Here is an 18771-nt window from a genome sequence, read left to right as displayed (position 1 = left end):
ATGTGTTATTGGTAAATGTAGTAAAAACTAGTAGAGCACATAATAGTAAAAATACATATTTTTGACTTTGGAGCATTATTAAAAGTTTCAAAAACCCAGAAAATATATATGATTTCTTATTTTTTTCAAAAGACATGAAAATATTACATTTTAAAATCATATTTTAATAAAATTTCAATTCTTAAATGTCTACTTTTTTTTGAATGAATTTATATGCTTTATTATAAATGAATAGCTTTTGGGTTTCTTCTTGTCCCCCACCCCCAACCAAATATTTATTTCAATTTCTGCAAGAAATGGCTTATAGGTAGTATTTAGGAGGAAATATTTGCCATTTGACTACTTTTACTGTGCCTCTTTTTCTTCCTTCCCAGATGTGGTTTTAGTATTTAGCATTTATTTTTGACAAAATTTTTGATAGCAAAATTTAAGTGCTCAGAAATTCTTAAGTCATGGATACTTACTCTTGTATTTTTAGCTCCTTCTTGTAACCAGTTATCATTGGAGTAAGGAACAATGTTCCATTTATACCTTAGACAGAGTCATTGATAAAAGCACTTACTGCATACCAACTATATGTTCAGAATATTGAGTTAAGCCCTATTCATTATGGATTTTTTCTTTATTTAAAAATCTAAATAGGAATACATAATAAAATACATGAATATCTTAAACTTTTAGAAATATCAGAATAATAACAAACCTAGAAATAAAGTATTTCCTATATGCTTCAAGGAAAACAGTCATCAGAAGTTTTAAATTTAATTATGAGGGAAAGGCTTGAAGGCATTTCAATTACAGAGCCGATTGATTTGGCTAAATAACATTAAAGAGTTACCTGGTATCCTGTAACAACCTTTATGTCTTCCTGTTTCATTAGATAGCCATGGTATCAGTATAGAGGAGGCACTGAAGGATTCAACTAGAAGTGTCAGTATATAATAAAGGACTTTGAATCTATTTGGGGTTCCTTGAAAAAAATAAGGACTAATTAGAATAAACTTAAACTAGAAAACACATTTTTAGAATATGATAATTGATATTTATAATGATGAGATAAATTGCTCAATAAAAGATTAAATTATATTGATTACAGTCTTTACTAAGATGGGGAATGTATAATATATTGTTTAGAGAGAATTTATTTGGAAATAGTAGAAACTTGTTTGGAAAAGTTATTACCTGAAAAAAATATAGTGATGTGACTTACCACATTATCTAATCATGTGACAAATGTGTCTTTACCATGAAAATGTTATATATATATGTAATATTAAAAATATTAATAGAGATTTGGGTGGATATGGGATTATTCTTTGCTGTGGTTCTAGTTTGGAGCAGCAATCTTAAACTTTTCCAACTGTTTCCCCTAAAAGTAAAGGTTCTATTAATGCATGTCTCTCTGCTTTCTAGCATATCACTAGATACTATTTTACCTCATGTTTTGCCACAGCATTTGTAAGGGTCACTAACTAGCTTTCTAAGCTTCATCATTCTACTGATAAGCTATTGCAGCATGTCACAGAATTATATATAATATCCCACTGTACATTTGGAATTTAGTATTGGTTATAAGTTTGGCTGCTTATGAGAAATCTCAAAATAACACTGACTTAAACTAGATAAAAGATTATTTTTCTCTCATGTAAAAATATGAGTTTGTGTGGTTTTTCTCTGCTCTGTTAGTTAACCTCAGACATAGCTTTTTTTCTTTTGTCTTCTCTGCCATTCCTAGGATGTGGCCTTCATCCATGTGGTATAAGATGATTTGTTACCAGTTTCATATTACAGCCAGCAGGAATAGTAATTCTTTTATTTATGTATTTATTTTTGAGACAGAGTCTCCCTCTGTCACTTATGCTGGAGTGAAATGGCGCGACCTCAGATTACTGCAGCTTCTGCCTTCTGGGTCCAAGCGATTCTCCTGCCTCAGCCTCCCGAGTAGTTAGTAAAGACAGGATTTCACTATGTTGGCCAGACTGGTGTCGAACTCCTGACCTCAGGTGATCCGCCTGCCTCCGCTTCCCAAAGTGCTAATTAGAAAGGATAAGGTCTACCTGTTCTGTTTGAGAACCCTTTGAGAAGTTGTACACATCACTCTGTTCACATCCCACTGGTTAGAATTTAGTCACATGGGCCCAGGCATGGTGACTCATGCCTGTAATACCAACACTTTGGGAGGCCAAGGTGGGAGGATGGGTTGAGTTCAGGAGTTCAAGACCAGCCTGGGTAACATAGTGAGACTCTGTCTCTAAAACAAATTTAAAAATAAGATGGACATGGTGGCATGTACCCGTAGTTCCAGCTCCTCGGGAGGCTGGGAGGGGAGAATCACTTGAGTCCAGGAGGTCATGGCTGCAGTTAGGTGTGATTGAGCTACTGCACTCCAGTGTAGGTGACAGAGCAAGACTCTATCTCAAAAAAAAAGAAAAAAAAATTGGTCACATGATAACACCTAGCTGCAAAGATGACTAGAAAAGAAGTCTATTCTAAGAGTTCATATGCTCATCCAAAAATTTGGAAGAGAGGTTCTTTTACAAAGACTAATGGGAGAACAGATATTGGGGAGACAACAATCTCTGACATCTCGTCAGTGAGTACATAAACACTGGTAACTGTCACCCAGATAGATGCCTTTAACTATATTCTTCCTTCACATCACCAGATCTGTAGTGCTTTTGCCTACCTCTACCTGAATAAACATAAATGTCTAAAATTTAGTATGTCTAAATCTGATCATGCTTTCTTTCCTCCTTCCTCTTTTCTTAGGTGGTGACACCGTTATCTCTGTATTTACCCCAGCCAGAAACCTGAAATTTCTTCTTAGACTTCTTAGCTTTCCTCTTATCTCTATATCTCATCAATTGCAAAATCCTAAGGATTTCTTGAATCTATGTAGTCTATTTTCTGTTCTTACATTTTTGAACAACATGCCCTTATCATTTCTCATTTGGATTACTGAGATAGCTTCCTAAATACACTGCCACCAGAGTAATCACACTGAAATAGACGGAATCATGTAATGGCTATGCTCAATAACTAAAATGTATAGAGTACTTGCTATGTGTGAGAAACTTTTTTAAGCACTTCACATTTAACAGCCCATTTTTATCATCACAGTAAACCCTCTGAGGTTATATAGTTTACTGAACTGAGGCAAAAGAGGTTGAATAATTTGTTCGAAGTCAGCTAGTCATTGTTGAAGCCAGGATTGGATCACTCTGGCTCCACAATTGGTGTTTTAACCACTATATGGTATTGCTCAAAAATATTTGTCCATTGCTTCCTGAGTAAAATATGATCTACTTTGTATGTAAAACCCTTTCAGGCTACTTTTTCTCTTTTGTGGCTGGCCACTTAACTCTTAATGTATACTACTCATACAACTAGACACACTGCACTTGCAATTTCCCAGTATATCATGCTTTCTCTCACCATTCTCCTTTCCCCAGTTCCTTCAACCAGTTCTTTTGTTCTCTTTTAGACTCTTCAATTCAGGAGTCACCAGTCCACATCTTTTGGCTACCCCAGTCTGTCATAAACCCCTTCTGTGCAAATTTATGTCATTCTGTAGCCCCAGTCACCCTCAATTATATCATAGCCCCTGTCACCCTCAATTATAACTATTTACTTTTTGTGTCTCTTTGTAAGCTTCTCAAGGAAAGAATATGGTCTTTTATCTTGCCTGATACTCAAAAAAAATCTGTTTCCTTTTTCCTTTCTTTCCACATCCCTCTGCTGCTACTCAGAGATCATCAATAACTTCTAACCAACAAAATTTATGGCCTTTTTTCAGGCTTCTTTCTCCTCTAAGTCTCTGTAGTGTCATATTGAAACAGTCTTTCCTTTTGGCCTCCATTAGATTGTAGGGGAAGCTAAACTTTACCTCTTCCAAACTTAGTTCTTAGTTGAAATGGACTCTCATATCAAAAGACAGGTTTACAAGAGAAAAGCAAACAAGTTATTAATGCGTGCCATACACCACACAAGAAACCTCAATGAAAAGTAACTCAAGGACCAGACATGGTGGCTCACACCTGTAATACCAGCACTTTGGGAGGCTGAGTCAGGTGGATCACTTGAGGCCAGGATTTTGAGACCAGCCCTGTCAACATGGCAAAACCCCATCTCAATTAAAAATAAAAAAAATTAGCCAGGCTTCCTGATGCACACCTGTAATCCCAACTCAGGAGTCTGAGGCAGAAAAATTGCTTGCACCTGGAAGGCGGAGGTTGCAGTGAACTGAGATCATACCACTGCACTCCAGCCTGGGTAACAGAGTGAGACTATATCTCAAAAAATAAAACAACAACAACAACAAAAACTAACTCAAAACAGTGGCTTAGAACTCTGCTTATTCACTTATATAGCATCTTTGACAAAGAACAATAAATTTGTAGAGAAATGACAGGACAAAGGAAAGTGGTTTAGGTTTCCAAGAACAGGAAAGATTTGTTTACAGATTCCTCTGGTCCTGTCTCTGGCCCAGTAAGAGTACAGAGTTATTGCCAGTGAAGCAAAATTTATATTCTATAGTTAGGCAGAAAACAGGCAAGGCAGAAAAAAAGCTTTTCCTCCATTTACTGCTTCTCTCTCTCTCTCTTTTTTTTTTTGAGACAGTGTCTTGCTCTGTCATACAGACTAGAGTGCAGTGGCATGATCTCAGCTCACTGCAGCCCCCACGTCCTGGGCTCAAGCAGTCCTCCCACCTCAGCCCTTCAAGTAGCTGGGACCACAGGTGTGCACCGCCACACCTGGTTACTTTTATTGTTATTTTTGTGCAGAGATGGGGTTTTGCCATGTTGTGCAGGCTAGCATTGAACTCCTGAGCTCAAGCAATAGACCTGCCTTGGCCTTCCAAAATGCCAGGATTATAGTTATGAGCCACCACACCTAGCCTGCACTAAGCTTTTTGTATGTGTTATCTCCATTAATCTTTAACTATGAGTTAGTAACCCCATTCTCATTTTGCATGTGAGTTAAGTTGATATAATAGAAAGTAACTTGCCCAAATTCACACAACTACCAGGTATCGGATCTGGGATTCTAACTCAGTTTTGTGTCTTAACAATCATTGATTTTAACACTCTAGTTTTCAGCTCATTAACATCTTACATTAATTATATGTAAACCACATTTATTGAATGAGATCCTCTCAATGTTATTATCCTCTGTTATGTATATTAGTCTTTCATGTAGTGTCTTTTTGCTCCATAGTCCTGTTAGGTTTTCAATAGGAATTGAAATTTTTTTTTTTTTTTAGTGAGTTCTTACCCCTGCCCCGCCCCACTCTGATGCCCAGGCTGGAGTGCAATGGCATGATCTCAGGTCACTGCAATCTCTGCCTCTTGGGTTCAAGCGATTCTCCTGCCTCAGCTTCTCAAATAGCTGTATGCCGCTATGCCTGGCTAATTTTTGTATTTTTAGTAGAGATGGGGCTTCACCACATTGGCTAGGCTGGTCTTGAACCTCTGACCTCAAGTGATCCACCTGCCTTTGTCTCCCAAAGTGCTAGGATTACAAGCATGAGCCACCATACTCAACTAGTTCTTTTTTTTTTTCTCTATGGGGCAGGGTCTTACTCTGTTACCCAGGCTGGAGTGCAGTGGTGTAATCATGGCTCACTGCAGCCTCGACCTCCTGGGCTCAAGTGATCCTCCTGCCTCAGCTTTACAAGCATCTGGGACCACAGGCACGCACCACCACACTCAGCTAATTTTTTTTTTTTAAGAAACAGAGCCTCATTATGTTGCCTAGGCTGGTTTCAAACTCGTGGGCTCAAGTGATCCTCCTGTCTTTGCCTCCCAAAGTGTTGGGATTACAGGCATGAGCCACTGCACCTGGCTCAGGAATTTCCAATTACCACTTCTACTCTAGAGTTTAGTTCCTTATTGCCAGTTCATCTTACAGTGATTGAAATTACAGTGATTGAAGATAAGGTGAAAGCTTTAAAATCTGACCTTTGCAATTTTTACTATCTATTGTTTATCTCTGTTTTGAACTTCCCTTCTGAATTTAAATCAGTCTACTTGTGTTTTTTACCTTTAATTCTTTCTGTTTTAAATCTGAAGTCCAATAAGATAGTCGATTATTACCCAGAGAAGATTGCTATCTTTTCGGATATCTTTTCTGTTTTCTATAATCTCGTTTGGCCTTTAATAATATGCTGTTTTATATTTCTGGTTTACTTTTCATGCCTGTGTTTTTTTTTCTTTCCAGTTCCTTGAAGTCAGAGTTAGTTTTTTTTTTTGAGATGGAGTCTCACTCTGTTGACTGGGCTGAAGTGCAGTGGCTCGATCTCGGTTCACTGCAACCTCTGTCTCCTGGGTTCAAGCAATTCTCTGCCTCAGCCTCCCGGGTAGCTGGGATTACAGGCACCTGCCACCATGCCTGGCTAATTTATTTGTATTTTTAGTAGAGATGGGGTTTCACCATCTTGGCCAGGCTGGTCTTGAACTCCCGGCCTCGTGATCCACACACCTCAGCCTCCTAAAGTTCTGGGATTACAGGCGTGAGCCACCGTGCCCGGCCTAGAGTTAGTTTTTACACTTCTCTGTAGTTCCTGTGTTCAGCAGCTAGTATAATGCCAGGGACATTTTAGATGATTGAAACATTGAATGAATGGGTGTTATTACTTTGATATTTGTCTTTTGGGGATCTAGAAAACAACTGATAATAAATATTACCCATAGAGCCAACCACCATGGTGCTATCTTGGAAGGAACCTTTTCAAGTATTATATTGAAGAGATTAAGTAGATTGTTAGTTTTAATAGTTTACTATATATTTTAATCTTATATTTAAAAAAATAACATTTTTCTTTCTCCCCCTTCTTTCTTTCTTTTTTTTTTTTTTTTTTTGGCAGCCGGTTCGAAGACAGTCTCTGACACCTCCTCCTCAGAACACTATTACATGGGAAGAATATATATCTGCTGAAAATGGAAAGTAAGTTTTTTTCTTGTTTATTATTTGGTTTTTAGAAAGAATAATTTGTAAAAATTGAATATGTGAATATTTAGGTGTAAAATTATTTTGGAGAGAGAATTATTGGTATATTTTTGACTGAAGCAATTATTTTACCTTTTAAAAATATGGATTAAGTATGATAAGGGCAAAGTGTCTCAAATTACGTACACTCTTTGCAAATAGTTGTAGATCTTTCTTTCTGTATCCCTTCTGTCAGTTTATACACACCTAAAAAACTAAAGGACACTGTTCTAAGGAAAGATATGTAGGAAATTGCGAAGTACAGTTGCTTATTTGAGATTTCCCATTGTATGATGAGCTTTTGTGTTTTGTGATTATCCTAATTTTTTAGCATAGTGTGCAAGGCCATTCATTATTTCTCTTCTCTTTGCCTTTCCCAGGTCCTCACCTGTCATTATCCTTTAGTTTCAACCTATGCTAGACTACTTCTCACCATCCTTTCATAGGACTTTTGCTGATGCAATATTACTAACACTTAGTAGAGTGCCTAGCACATAGCTCATACTCAGTTTATATTTATTGACTAAAAGAATGATGAATGAGTAAGGGTTTATTTTTAATAAATGAATAAGTAAAACGTTTATTGTGGCCAACCATTATTTTCTTTTGGTGGATAATAAAATATTACTTTCCCGCTCCTGTTTAGGAAGAAGTTGTAATTATTCTTTTTTCTTCTTGAAAGGTTTGTTATATTTTTCTAAATTCTCCAAGGTGTTTCCATCCTAATATTTTATAGTTGTTTTTTTTTTTTTTAAGCTGTGATTACAGGTGCGCACCACCTCACCTAGCTAATTTTTGTGTTTTTAGTTGAGATAGGGTTTTACCCTGTTGGCCAGGCTGATCTTGAACTCATGGGCTCAAGTGATCCACCTACCTCAGCCTCCCAAAGGCTGGGATTATAGCCGTGAACCACTGAGCCTGACCTTAACATTTTATAGTGTTAAACAAAATTTATGAGAGGATTATTATATTAGATTAGCCTCCTACATGCACTAGGTACCAGGAGACCATACCAAACCGGAATGTAGTTACTTCTGCTAAGTACTACATAATTAAACTGAACTTTGAAATGGGCCAGTTTAAAAAGATAAAAAAGGACATTCCAGTCAACCTGAGTCAGCATAGTAAAGAAGCTTCTGTTTTTTTAACCGTATAAGGAAAGCAATTTTGAAATAACCAGATCACCTTTTTTCCCCACTGTTTCTGCCTCAGCCCTTAACAGTCTATAAAGCTAACCTCCTCTGTGCAGCTTATTGGAACTCTCATTCTATTTTACAGAATTAGGTATTGCTTTGTGCTAGAGTTGCAATTAAATCTTTATGCTAAGTTGATCATTTTCTATTGACAATAGTTAAATAGAATTCCTTATTCTTCACAATATTTCTTATTGATCAATGCAGAAACTATAATAGTAAAGAAGACTGAATTAAATAAGTAACTTTAAAGATATACAATGATACCTTTAAACTTTTTTTACTAATGATTTTCTTTATTCCTAAAATTAATGATTATTAAAATTATATTCAAGTGAAATTAGTTTAGATCTGATAATTTCTGAACTTTTACTCTTGGCTATTTTTTTTAATTACCCTTGTCTTATTTCTTATACACATCTTATTCCCTTTTAGCATAGTTTTATTTCTATAGACAGAGTAAGACAAATTGAAATATTAATGAATGTCATTGAAAGATGAAGATTTTTCTTAGGAAGGTGATAGACTATGGAAAAGTTTTCTAACTTTTTTTTTCTTCCATTTTAGAGCTCCTCATCTGGGTAGAGAATTGGTGTGCAAAGAGAGTAAGAAAACATTTAAAGCTACGATAGCCATGAGCCAGGAATTTCCCTTAGGGATAGAGTTGTAAGTTTGTTACTAATTACAAATGTTTATGAAAGAAGCTATTAAACCCTAAAGACTGTAATAATATTTGCATTCCAGTGGTGCATTTGAGTCCTTTGAAATGAAAAGCAAGCCATTGCCTTGATAGTGTGTGCACTCTTCTAGAAATTTTCTAGTTTGCAAAAGTATTGATTTTTATTACTTTCACCAGATAAATTTTTGAATAGTTTATTTAAATTATAAAAGTAATACATGAATACATGCTTTTTTTTAAAAAAAAAAAGTATGGAAATTTATAGAATAAAATGTGATATTTTAACACATCAATAGTTAATGACTATTTGGTGTATTTTTATCTAGAGTTATCTGTGTTTTTGCATTTTTTAAAAAGAGAAATGGAGTAATAGTCCATGTTTTGTTCTGTGTGCTCCTTGTTTTCATAAAAGTGAGTGTATCTTGGCTGGGCACAGTGGCTCACACCTGTAATCCCAGCACTTTGGAAGGCCAAGGCAGGTGGATCACCTGAGGTCACGAGTTTGAGATCTGCCTGGCCAACATGGTGAAACCCTGTCTTTACTAAATATACAAAAATTAGCCAGGGGTGGTGGCATGCACCTATAATCCCAGCTACTAGGGAGGCTGAGGCAGCAGAATAGCTTGAACCCAGGAGGCGGAGGTTGCAGTGAGCTGAGATTATGCCACTGTACTCCAGCCTGAGTGACAGAGCAGAATCTGTCTCAAAAAAAAACTGTATCTTGAAGTTTTACAGTGATTATATTTTCATCTATTTATTGTTTTTCCTTGGTATTTTGTAGTGTTGATATACTGTTGTTTATCATTCACCTACTGATAAACATTTTGGTTATTTGTAGTTTGTCACCATTTTCAACAATTGCAGTAAACATATTGAATATATCCTTTCAAACTTGTACTCATTGGATGCTTCTTTTTAAAAATATTCAATTTGGAGAGATGGTTGGAATGAGAGATGGGTAGCAAGAGCTGACTCTGATATAACTATAGTTTTAGGCTCCTCACTAAAGTGGGAGGGAGGAGATGAGTTGAAGCACCAGGCGATTAGTTCCTTTCCTTTCAATTCTGGCCTAATGGGTTAATTTTTTTTTTTTAATGGCCTAATTCATTTTTAAAAAGTTATCAGAGAAGAGAGCAGGGTGCATACTTTTTTTAAAAGTACGTACATAACTGAGCTTTCCCCATATCTAGGCTTTAGAAAAGTAGATAGAATGTTCTATACAGCCCTCAAGTTATGTGAGAGAGAGTTAAGTCCCAGAAAATGTGGAGAGTTAGCCACACATACAGATCTGCCATAATTTGTCATATCTAGAACCCAGTTGACTCAACGATGCACCAGTTTTATTTAATTTAATTAATTTATTTATTTAAGACAGAGTCTCACTATGTTGCCCAGGCTGGAGTGCAGTGGTGCAATCACAGCTCACTGTAACCTCTGCCTCCCAGGTTCAAGTGATCCTCCCACCTCAGCCTCCCAAGTAACTGAGACTACAGGCATGCACTACCATGCCTGGATAATTTTTGTATTTTTAGTAGAGATGGGGTTCACCATGTTGGTCAGGCTGATCGCAAACTTCTGACCTCAGGTGATCTGTCCACCTGGGCCTCCCAAAGTGCTGGGATTACAGGCATAAGCCACCATACTTGGCCAAAGATGCACCAATTTTATATTCTACTTACTAATAAAGAAGAAAATTGCAGCTAATATTAAGATGCCATCAATTTTAGGAGTTATCCTAATTTCAGATATATTATGTGAAAAAAAATGAGTGTCTTAGAAGTTATAAAATGTGGCAGTTATAACCACTGCTCTTGTAAAAGAAAATGAAATAAGGAACACAGCATACAAATGCCAGATAAAGAATTTGTTCTAAATGGTCAGAAAAAAACACCAGAAAAAAATTACCTATAAATGCCATAGAAAACAAGAAGGAACACGGAATCAGTAAAGTAGGTCATTTTAAGATGAGAATGTAGACAGGAAAATGAAATGCCAAGGAGATTGTAAAGCTGAGGAAATAAATAGAGCACTAAATGGCACCGTCACAAAACAAATACACTAGAAACAATAATTAACAGAATAGATGTAACTGAAAATTAAATTTTGACAGCTCTTGGTGAATTCTTTTACTTAAATAGGAAGCTTCCAAGTATAACGAAAATAATATTCAAAATATGATGAAGAAAATTTTTCTGTAATGAAGAACTAAAGCTATAGGATGACAGACATTAGGTTCCAAGAAAAATTGCTACAGAACGATTAGTAACAAATCTATCCTGATTAAACTATTGGACTTCAGTTGTTGATAAAGAATCCAAAGGTATCCGGGAAGAAAAGGGGTAAAATCATTCTGGTCTTACATTTTTTGACATATCTTTACTTTTTTGAGATAACAAAAGTGTGATCTGTTAGTATGTCTAACTTTCATATATGTATGGAGGCAACTGAAGATATTCTCGAACGCAAAAGAATTCAAGAAACGTAGCAGTCATGGGGCATTTTTGAAAGAAAAATACTACTACTTAAAAAAGGAATCCATCCAACCAAAAGATGAAAGAAATTACAGCATAATGACTAGTATGATATAGAATGCTAAGAAATATTATGAAATTATGGTTCAGAGGGAATGATAATATATCCTGAAATTTTATGTGAGTCAAATTTCCCTTTAAATATAAAGATAAGCACTCATTCGTCAAATATCCACTAAATTAAGGAATATAAAGCTCATTAGAAAGAGCATTTTACACACACAGTAAATTGACAGTGGAAATCAGCCACCCAAACAGTGAGTCTAGTTATTAGCTTTGAGACCATTTAAATACGGACCTAAAATCAAACAATTGTGAAAATTATGGCTGCACAATCAAAAGTTATAAACCATTATAGAGTAAAAAGAATAAAAAAGGAGGAAGAAAATGTGTAATTTACTCATCCTCAATATGTGGACGTCAATACTACTGTCTAAGTTTGAAGCATGTAGTTAAAAAGCATAAGGACACAAAGCAATTTGAACAATGAAAACATTTTTTTCTTCTTCCATTTTTCAGATTATTGAATGTTTTAGAAGTAATAGCTCCCTTCAAGCACTTTAACAAGCTTAGAGAATTTGTTCAGATGAAGCTTCCTCCAGGCTTTCCTGTAAAATTAGGTAAGAGAAAAATATAGATGTAATTTTAGTGTCCATTAAGAATATAGAGCTGTTTATTAACATTTAATAAACAATTTGTTTTAAAGCAGGGGTCCCCAACACCTCTACTGGTTCCTGGCCTTTTATGAACGGGGTGCACAGCAGGAGGTGAGCTGAGTGGCAGGCTAGGGAGCATTACCAATTGAACTCCACCTTCTGTCAGATAAGTGGCGGCATTAGATTCTTGGAGGAGCATGAACCCTATTGTGAACTGCACATGTGAGGGCTCTAGGTTACACGCTCCTTATGAAATCTAATGTCTGATCTGAGATGGAACAGTTTCATTTCAAAGCCTCTCCCAACCCCCACCAGTCTGTGGAAAAATTATCTTCCATGAAACTGATCCCTGCTGCCCAAAAGGTTGGGGGCTGCTGTTTTAAAGGAAAATAGATTTTCAAGTTGCTTACGTTTTTGTAAAGTTTTTCAGTAATTATATGCATTGATATTTATGTTTTGTCAAATATTTGAAGTGCCTGATGAGAATTCTGATTCTATTTGATTTAAATTAAATATGAGGGATATAAAACTATGTCATACAAGAAAAGTGGGTGAACTAATCATGCAATGTAATAATGTTTTTCATGTGAAATAGGGAGAATGGAGATTAGCCCAGATTTGCAGCCATGCTTTGAGTTTCTGCATAGTGAGAATGTTTCTGGAGTCAACAGTCACTGTTGATGGATAAAGTAATACTCAAACATTTTATTTTTCAGCAGCAAATGTTTAATTTCATCTTAAGCAATGATCTTTAGAAACACTCCACTCATTTTTGCATACAATATTTCTTTCTAACATATCAGAGACCAAGAAAGAAGAGACTATTAAAAGGTGTTTTGGATGTTTACTTTTAGATTTAGCATTAATTCAAGCTTCAGGAAATCCTTTAAAACTATCCATCAATTCAACCACTCAGTATTTAGTGAGTGCCATAATTCTTCAGATATATCTTGTTTTATTCAATATTTTAAAAACCACGTCTCAGAATACTTAGGCCAAAATGTTTTCATTACTAAAAATTAAACCTGACCTTCATAATTTTGCACACTTGGAAATAAACATTTTCTAGATTAAACATTAGACTTTTAAATAAATGATTTTCAAAATGTCACTCTAGTTGCCCTTTGCAATTCAAAAGCACTAGGAACCCAGTGTATAGTGGGAGAAATCAGTGGTAAGATCTTAGGCAGAAATGGTTAGAAAACTAATGCAATTCAGCACTGTGTGTCATAGCCGTAGGGGGTCTTTGTGTTAGCATTTCTGCAGAAGTTTGAAACTCCACTGCCGTTTTCTATGCCACTGCCATTTTCTATGGTGAGGAAAATATTTCAAGTTTTAGACTTCCTTCTAGGTACTGTTAAGAGACCCATGACAAACCAGAATAGAGAACAGGAGTTGAATAGATGAGAATTTCGAACTATCTCTGTATTCACATATATTTTTAAATTCTAAACCCAAATCACACTCCACAATACGTTTATTTTTATGCAAGAGAAATATTTTCAGTATATGAGAAGGAAAAAATATCTGCAGTCCTTTTTTTGCAGACATTTCTTTGATGTAGAACCACATTTTTAACAAGAAATAATCTTTTGCTTGTATACTTAAAGTTCTGGGATATTTGTTTAGCTATTTCTCTTTTGTTTATCCTTCTTTTGAACCAACCCTGTAAAAGTTCATTCCTGGGTATGTTTAATCTTTCATCATTTCTCTTTCTACATTTAGGATAAAACATACAATTGGGACAAATTATAAACATTTGGAAATTATTGTTAACACAATTACATGTTTTCAAAATCAGCCAGAACTTTAAGTGCTGATTATGAATGGTCTTTTCTCTGATTGGCTTCTTCTCTCATTTTACTCAAAGACCAAATTTAACCCTCTTTAATCAAATCTTCATCATCCCCTACCACTTTCTCCTACAACCTAAGCACAGATGGTTTTTACTTCCTTTGATACAATAAGAGAATATCAGAAATGGGACTACCCTCACTACTTCCAACCCTACATACAGACTTTTCTGCCCCAAGCCCAACCTTTTCTTTCGTCTTCCTATCTCACTAGAAGTGGTGGCCTTTTTAGCTTGAGTAATGTCTTCATTTGTATTATGCATCTATTCTCCTCCCAGCTCTTTTTTAAAAAAGCTAGCTGTACCAGTCACTTCATATTTCTTGTTTTCCTTCTACCTCTTTCTTCATTTTTCCTCTCAGTTGTTAGGCTTGCTCAGGTCTCTCCCCTTTTAAAATCAAACAAAAAACTGAAAAAAAAAATCCCTGTAACTCCACCAGCACTTGCTTTAATCTTTGCTTTACACAGCCAAGCCATTTGAAAGCCTACTTCTATCTCTCTATTCATACTTTCTATTTACAATTATATTATATTTTATTTATTTATTTTTTTATTATTGAGACAGAGTTTCATTCTTGTTACCCAGGCTGGAGTGCAATGGCGTGATCTCGGCTCACCGCAACCTCCGCCTCCTGGGTTCAGGCAATTCTGCCTCAGCCTCCCGAGTAGCTGGGATTACAGGCACGCGCCACCATGCCCAGCTAATTTTTTGTACTTTTAGTAGAGACGGGGTTTCACCGTGTTGACCAGGATGGTCTCGATCTCTTGACCTCATGATCCACCCGCCTCGGCCTCCCAAAGTGCTGGGATTACAGGCGTGAGCGACCACGCCTGGCCCTACAATTATATTTTAAATGGGCGGTGGACGGGGGGAGGTATAGGGACATAAAGGGAGATAAGTTTACTTCATTTGAATTGGTAAAGCTATGACACCAGGAAATTGTGGTAAGTTTATACATATACAAACACACACACACACACAGAAATGTATACCTAGCGGAGCCACTATAAAAGCTGTACAAGGGCCGGGCACGGTGGCTCACGCCTGTAATCCTAGCACTTTGGGAGGCCGAGGCGGGTGGATCACAAGGTCGAGAGATCGAGACCATCCTGGTCAACACGGTGAAACCCCATCTCTACTAAAAATACAAAAAATTAGCTGGGCACGGTGGCACATGCCTGTAATCCCAGCTACTCGGGAGGCTGAGGCAGGAGAATTGCCTGAACCCAGGAGGCGGAGGTTGCGGTGAGCCAAGATCGCGCCATTGCACTCCAGCCTGGGTAACAAGAGTGAAACTCTGTCTCAAAAAAAAAAAAGCTGTACAAAGAGATAACTCAAAAACACCATAGTTAAATTGCAATGCAATTCTAAAAAATAGCTAACCTAAGGATGGCAAGAAAAAGAAAACAGAAATAATAAGAGAGAATGAATGGAAAACAAAAAATAAAATAGCAGACCTAAGCCCTAACGTATTAATAATTCCATTAGGTGTAAATGGTCTAAATATACCAATTAAAAGACAGTGATTGGTAAAGTGGATTAAAAAACATGATCCAGGCTGGGTGCAGTGGCTTATCTCTGTAATCCCAGCACTTTGGGAGACCAAGGCAGGCAGAACACTTAAGGTCAGGAGTTCAAGACCAACCTGGCCAACATGGTGAAACCGGCTCTACTAAAAAAAAAAAAAAAAAAAAAAATTTAGGCATAGTGGCACATGCCTATAATCCCAGCTATTCGGGAGACTGAGGTGGGAGAATTGCTTGAACCTATGAAGTGGAAGTAGCAGTGAGCCAAGATCATGCCACCACACTCCAGCCTGGGCATCAGAGCAAGATTGTTTCAATAAAAACAAAACAAAACAAAAATCATGATCCAACTGTATGCTATTTTCAAGAAACTCACTCAAAATACAATGATGTTGGCAGATTAGAAGTGAAAGGGTAGAAAAAGATATATCATGCAAACATTAATAGAAGGAAAATAGGACTAGTCATATTAAAATTAAGGTAGATTTTGCTGGGCGTGGTGGCTCACGCCTGTAATCCCAGCACTTTGGGAGGCCGGGCGGGTGGATCACGAGGTCAAGAGATCGAGACCATCCTGGTCAACATGGTGAAACCTTGTCTCTACTAAAAATACAAAAAATTAGCTGGGCATGGTGGCACGTGCCTGTAATCCCAGCTACTCAGGAGGCTGAGGCAGGAGAATTGCCTGAACCCAGGAGGCGGAGGTTGCGGTGAGCCTAGATCGCACCATTGCACTCCAGCCTGGGTAACAAGAGCGAAACTCCGTCTCAAAAAAAAAAAAAAAAATTAAGGTAGATTTCAGAGCAAAGAAACTTATTAGAGACATTATATAATGATAAAAGGGTCAATCCATGAAGAAAATGTAACCATTCTAAATGTATATACACCAAATAACAGAGTTGTAAGATAGGTGGAACAAAAATTGAAAGAATGGAAAGGAAAAATAGATCCACAATTATAACTGGAGATTCAACACCCTTCTCTGAACAGGTGATATAACAACAGACAGAAAATTTGCAAGGATGTAGAACAATCAACATCATCCTAAGCCAAAGTATTTAATTGGCATTTATAGACTACTCCACCCAACACCAGCAGAATACACATTCAAGTGCCTATGGAACATATACTGAGGTAAAACATATTGGTCTTGTCTTGAACTCCTGACCTCAGGTGATCCACCTGCCTTGGCCTCCAAAGTGCTTGGATTACAGGTGTGAGCCACCACGCCTGGCCAGCTACATATTGGCTATAAACAAACCTGAATATATATAAAAGAACCAAAAATCATACTGAGTGTCTTCTCTGATTACAATGGAATTAAACTAGAAATTAATATTAGGGGCCAGGCACGGTGGCTTACGCCTGTAATCCCAGCACTTTAGGAGGCTGAGGTGGGTGGATCACCTGAGGTCAGGAGATCGAGACCAGACTGCCCAACATGGCGAAACCCCATCTTTACTAAAAATGCAAAAATTAGCTGGGTGTGTTGGTGGGTGCCTGTAATCCCAGCTATTCAGGAGGCTGAGGCAGGAAAATCGCTTGAACCTGGGAGGTGAATGTTGCAGTGAACCGAGATCGCACCATTGCACTCCAACCTGGGCAACAAGAGCGAAACTGTCTCAAAAAAATAAATAAATAAAAGAAAAGAAATTAATATTAGGAAAATAACAAGAGAATCTCCAAACACTTAGAAACTTAAAGAGCACTCTTCTAAATAGTCTATATGTCAAAGGGAAGTCTAAAAGGAAATAAAACAACAAATTGAACTGAATGAAAATGAAATTGCAATACATCAAAATTTGTGGAACATAGCTGAAGCAGTGCTGAGAGGGAAATTTATAGCACTAAATGCATACTTTAAGAAAAGAGATAAATCTCAATAATTTAAGCTTCTGTTTCAAGAACTTAGGGAAAACAGGGCAAAATAAACCCAAACCAATCATAAGGAAAGAAAGAATATAGAAATCAATGAAATAGAAAATGGAAAATCAATAGAGAAAGTCAATGAAACAAAGGATTGATTCTTTGAAAAGTTCAGTAATCTATGTAGAAAGACTGATAAAAACAAGAGACACAAATTACTGATAAACAGAATGAAATGAAAGCACTGTACACCTTGCAGGAATCAAATGGATAATAAATGCAATAAGGAAATAAAAGAAATAAAAGGCATTCAGCATAGAAAGAAATAAAACCTTCCATAATTGCAAATGACATGATTCTATAGGTAGAGGATCCCAAAGATTCTACAAAAACAGAAAACAAAACCTAGAATTAATAAGTGATTTCATCAGGGTTATAGAATATGAGCTAAACATTAAAAAAAAAATGTTTCTATATACTAGCATTGAATACATAGACACCAAAATGAAAAATTAAATGCCATTTGCAATCACAAAAAAAAAGGAAAAAAAATACTTAGGTATATATCATGTACATAAAACATGTACAGGATTTGTGTGGTGAAAACAACACAACACTGTTGAAAGAAATGAAAGAAAATCTGAACAAATTGAGAGATTTACCATGTTCATGGATTGGAAGACTTGAAATAGGAAACCTGTCAGTTTTGTCCAAATTGATATGAGTTTAACACAATTCCTATCAAAATCCCAGCAAGATATTTTTATAGACATAGGCAAGATTATTTTAAAATTTGGAGGAAAGGCAGAGAAGCTAGAATAGCTGTTTTAGTTCGCTAGGGCTGCCATAACAAACTACCACAAACTGAGTTACTTAAACAACAGAAATTTGTTGTCTCACAGTTCTGGAGACTAGCTTCCAAGATCAAGGTGTCAGCAGGGTTGGTTTCTTGAGAGCTATGATAAAGAATGTGTTCTATGATGGAACATATGAGGTGATGCTTGCCTCGTATAAGCTGTTGCACTCCTAAGCATTTAGACCTGACAAATGAAGAGTAGGTTCACACATGCAAATATGTTTATTTTGTATCAGCTTATATTAGCTTTATGTGTAATAGCCCAAAACTACAATTTTCAACACGTAAGTGAACAACGGTATACCTATACCATGGAATATACTATTCACCAATAAAAAGAATGAACTGTTAATACATGAAACAACGTAGATGAATCGCCTGAGAATTATACTGAGTAGAAAAAAGCCAATCCCAAAAATTATATACAGTATGATTCAATTTATATAAAGTATTCAAAGTAAAAAAACCATGGCAGTGAATAGTTGAGTAGATACCAGGGACTAAGAAAGGGGTGAGGTATAAGAGAAGCAGTGTGGCTATGAAAGGGCAACATCGTAGGATCCAACATGAGGACAACATGTGGTGATGGAAATATTCATCACGTGTTACTGTACTGTCAGTATCC

General features: G+C 36.4%; 1 protein-coding gene across 3 annotated transcripts in view; it reads left to right on the top strand.

Annotated features, from left to right (window-relative positions):
• Positions 1-18771, top strand: part of ANKRD13C (ankyrin repeat domain 13C) — a 100272-nt gene that overhangs the window by 76188 nt on the left and 5313 nt on the right. For all 3 annotated transcript variants that reach the window (XM_064372504.1, XM_064372503.1, XM_012442744.2), the window contains 3 exons: positions 6866-6945; positions 8748-8846; positions 11910-12010. In XM_064372504.1, the coding sequence (XP_064228574.1) occupies positions 6866-6945; positions 8748-8846; positions 11910-12010 (280 nt within the window). The remainder of the gene's footprint in view (positions 1-6865; positions 6946-8747; positions 8847-11909; positions 12011-18771) is intronic.

Source organism: Aotus nancymaae, unplaced genomic scaffold, assembly GCF_030222135.1.
Source record: "Aotus nancymaae isolate 86718 unplaced genomic scaffold, 86718_ANA_hifiasm-v0.15.2.pri h1tg000007l, whole genome shotgun sequence".
Lineage (NCBI taxonomy): Eukaryota > Metazoa > Chordata > Mammalia > Primates > Aotidae > Aotus > Aotus nancymaae.
This window is presented reverse-complemented; position numbering and strand designations above follow the sequence as displayed.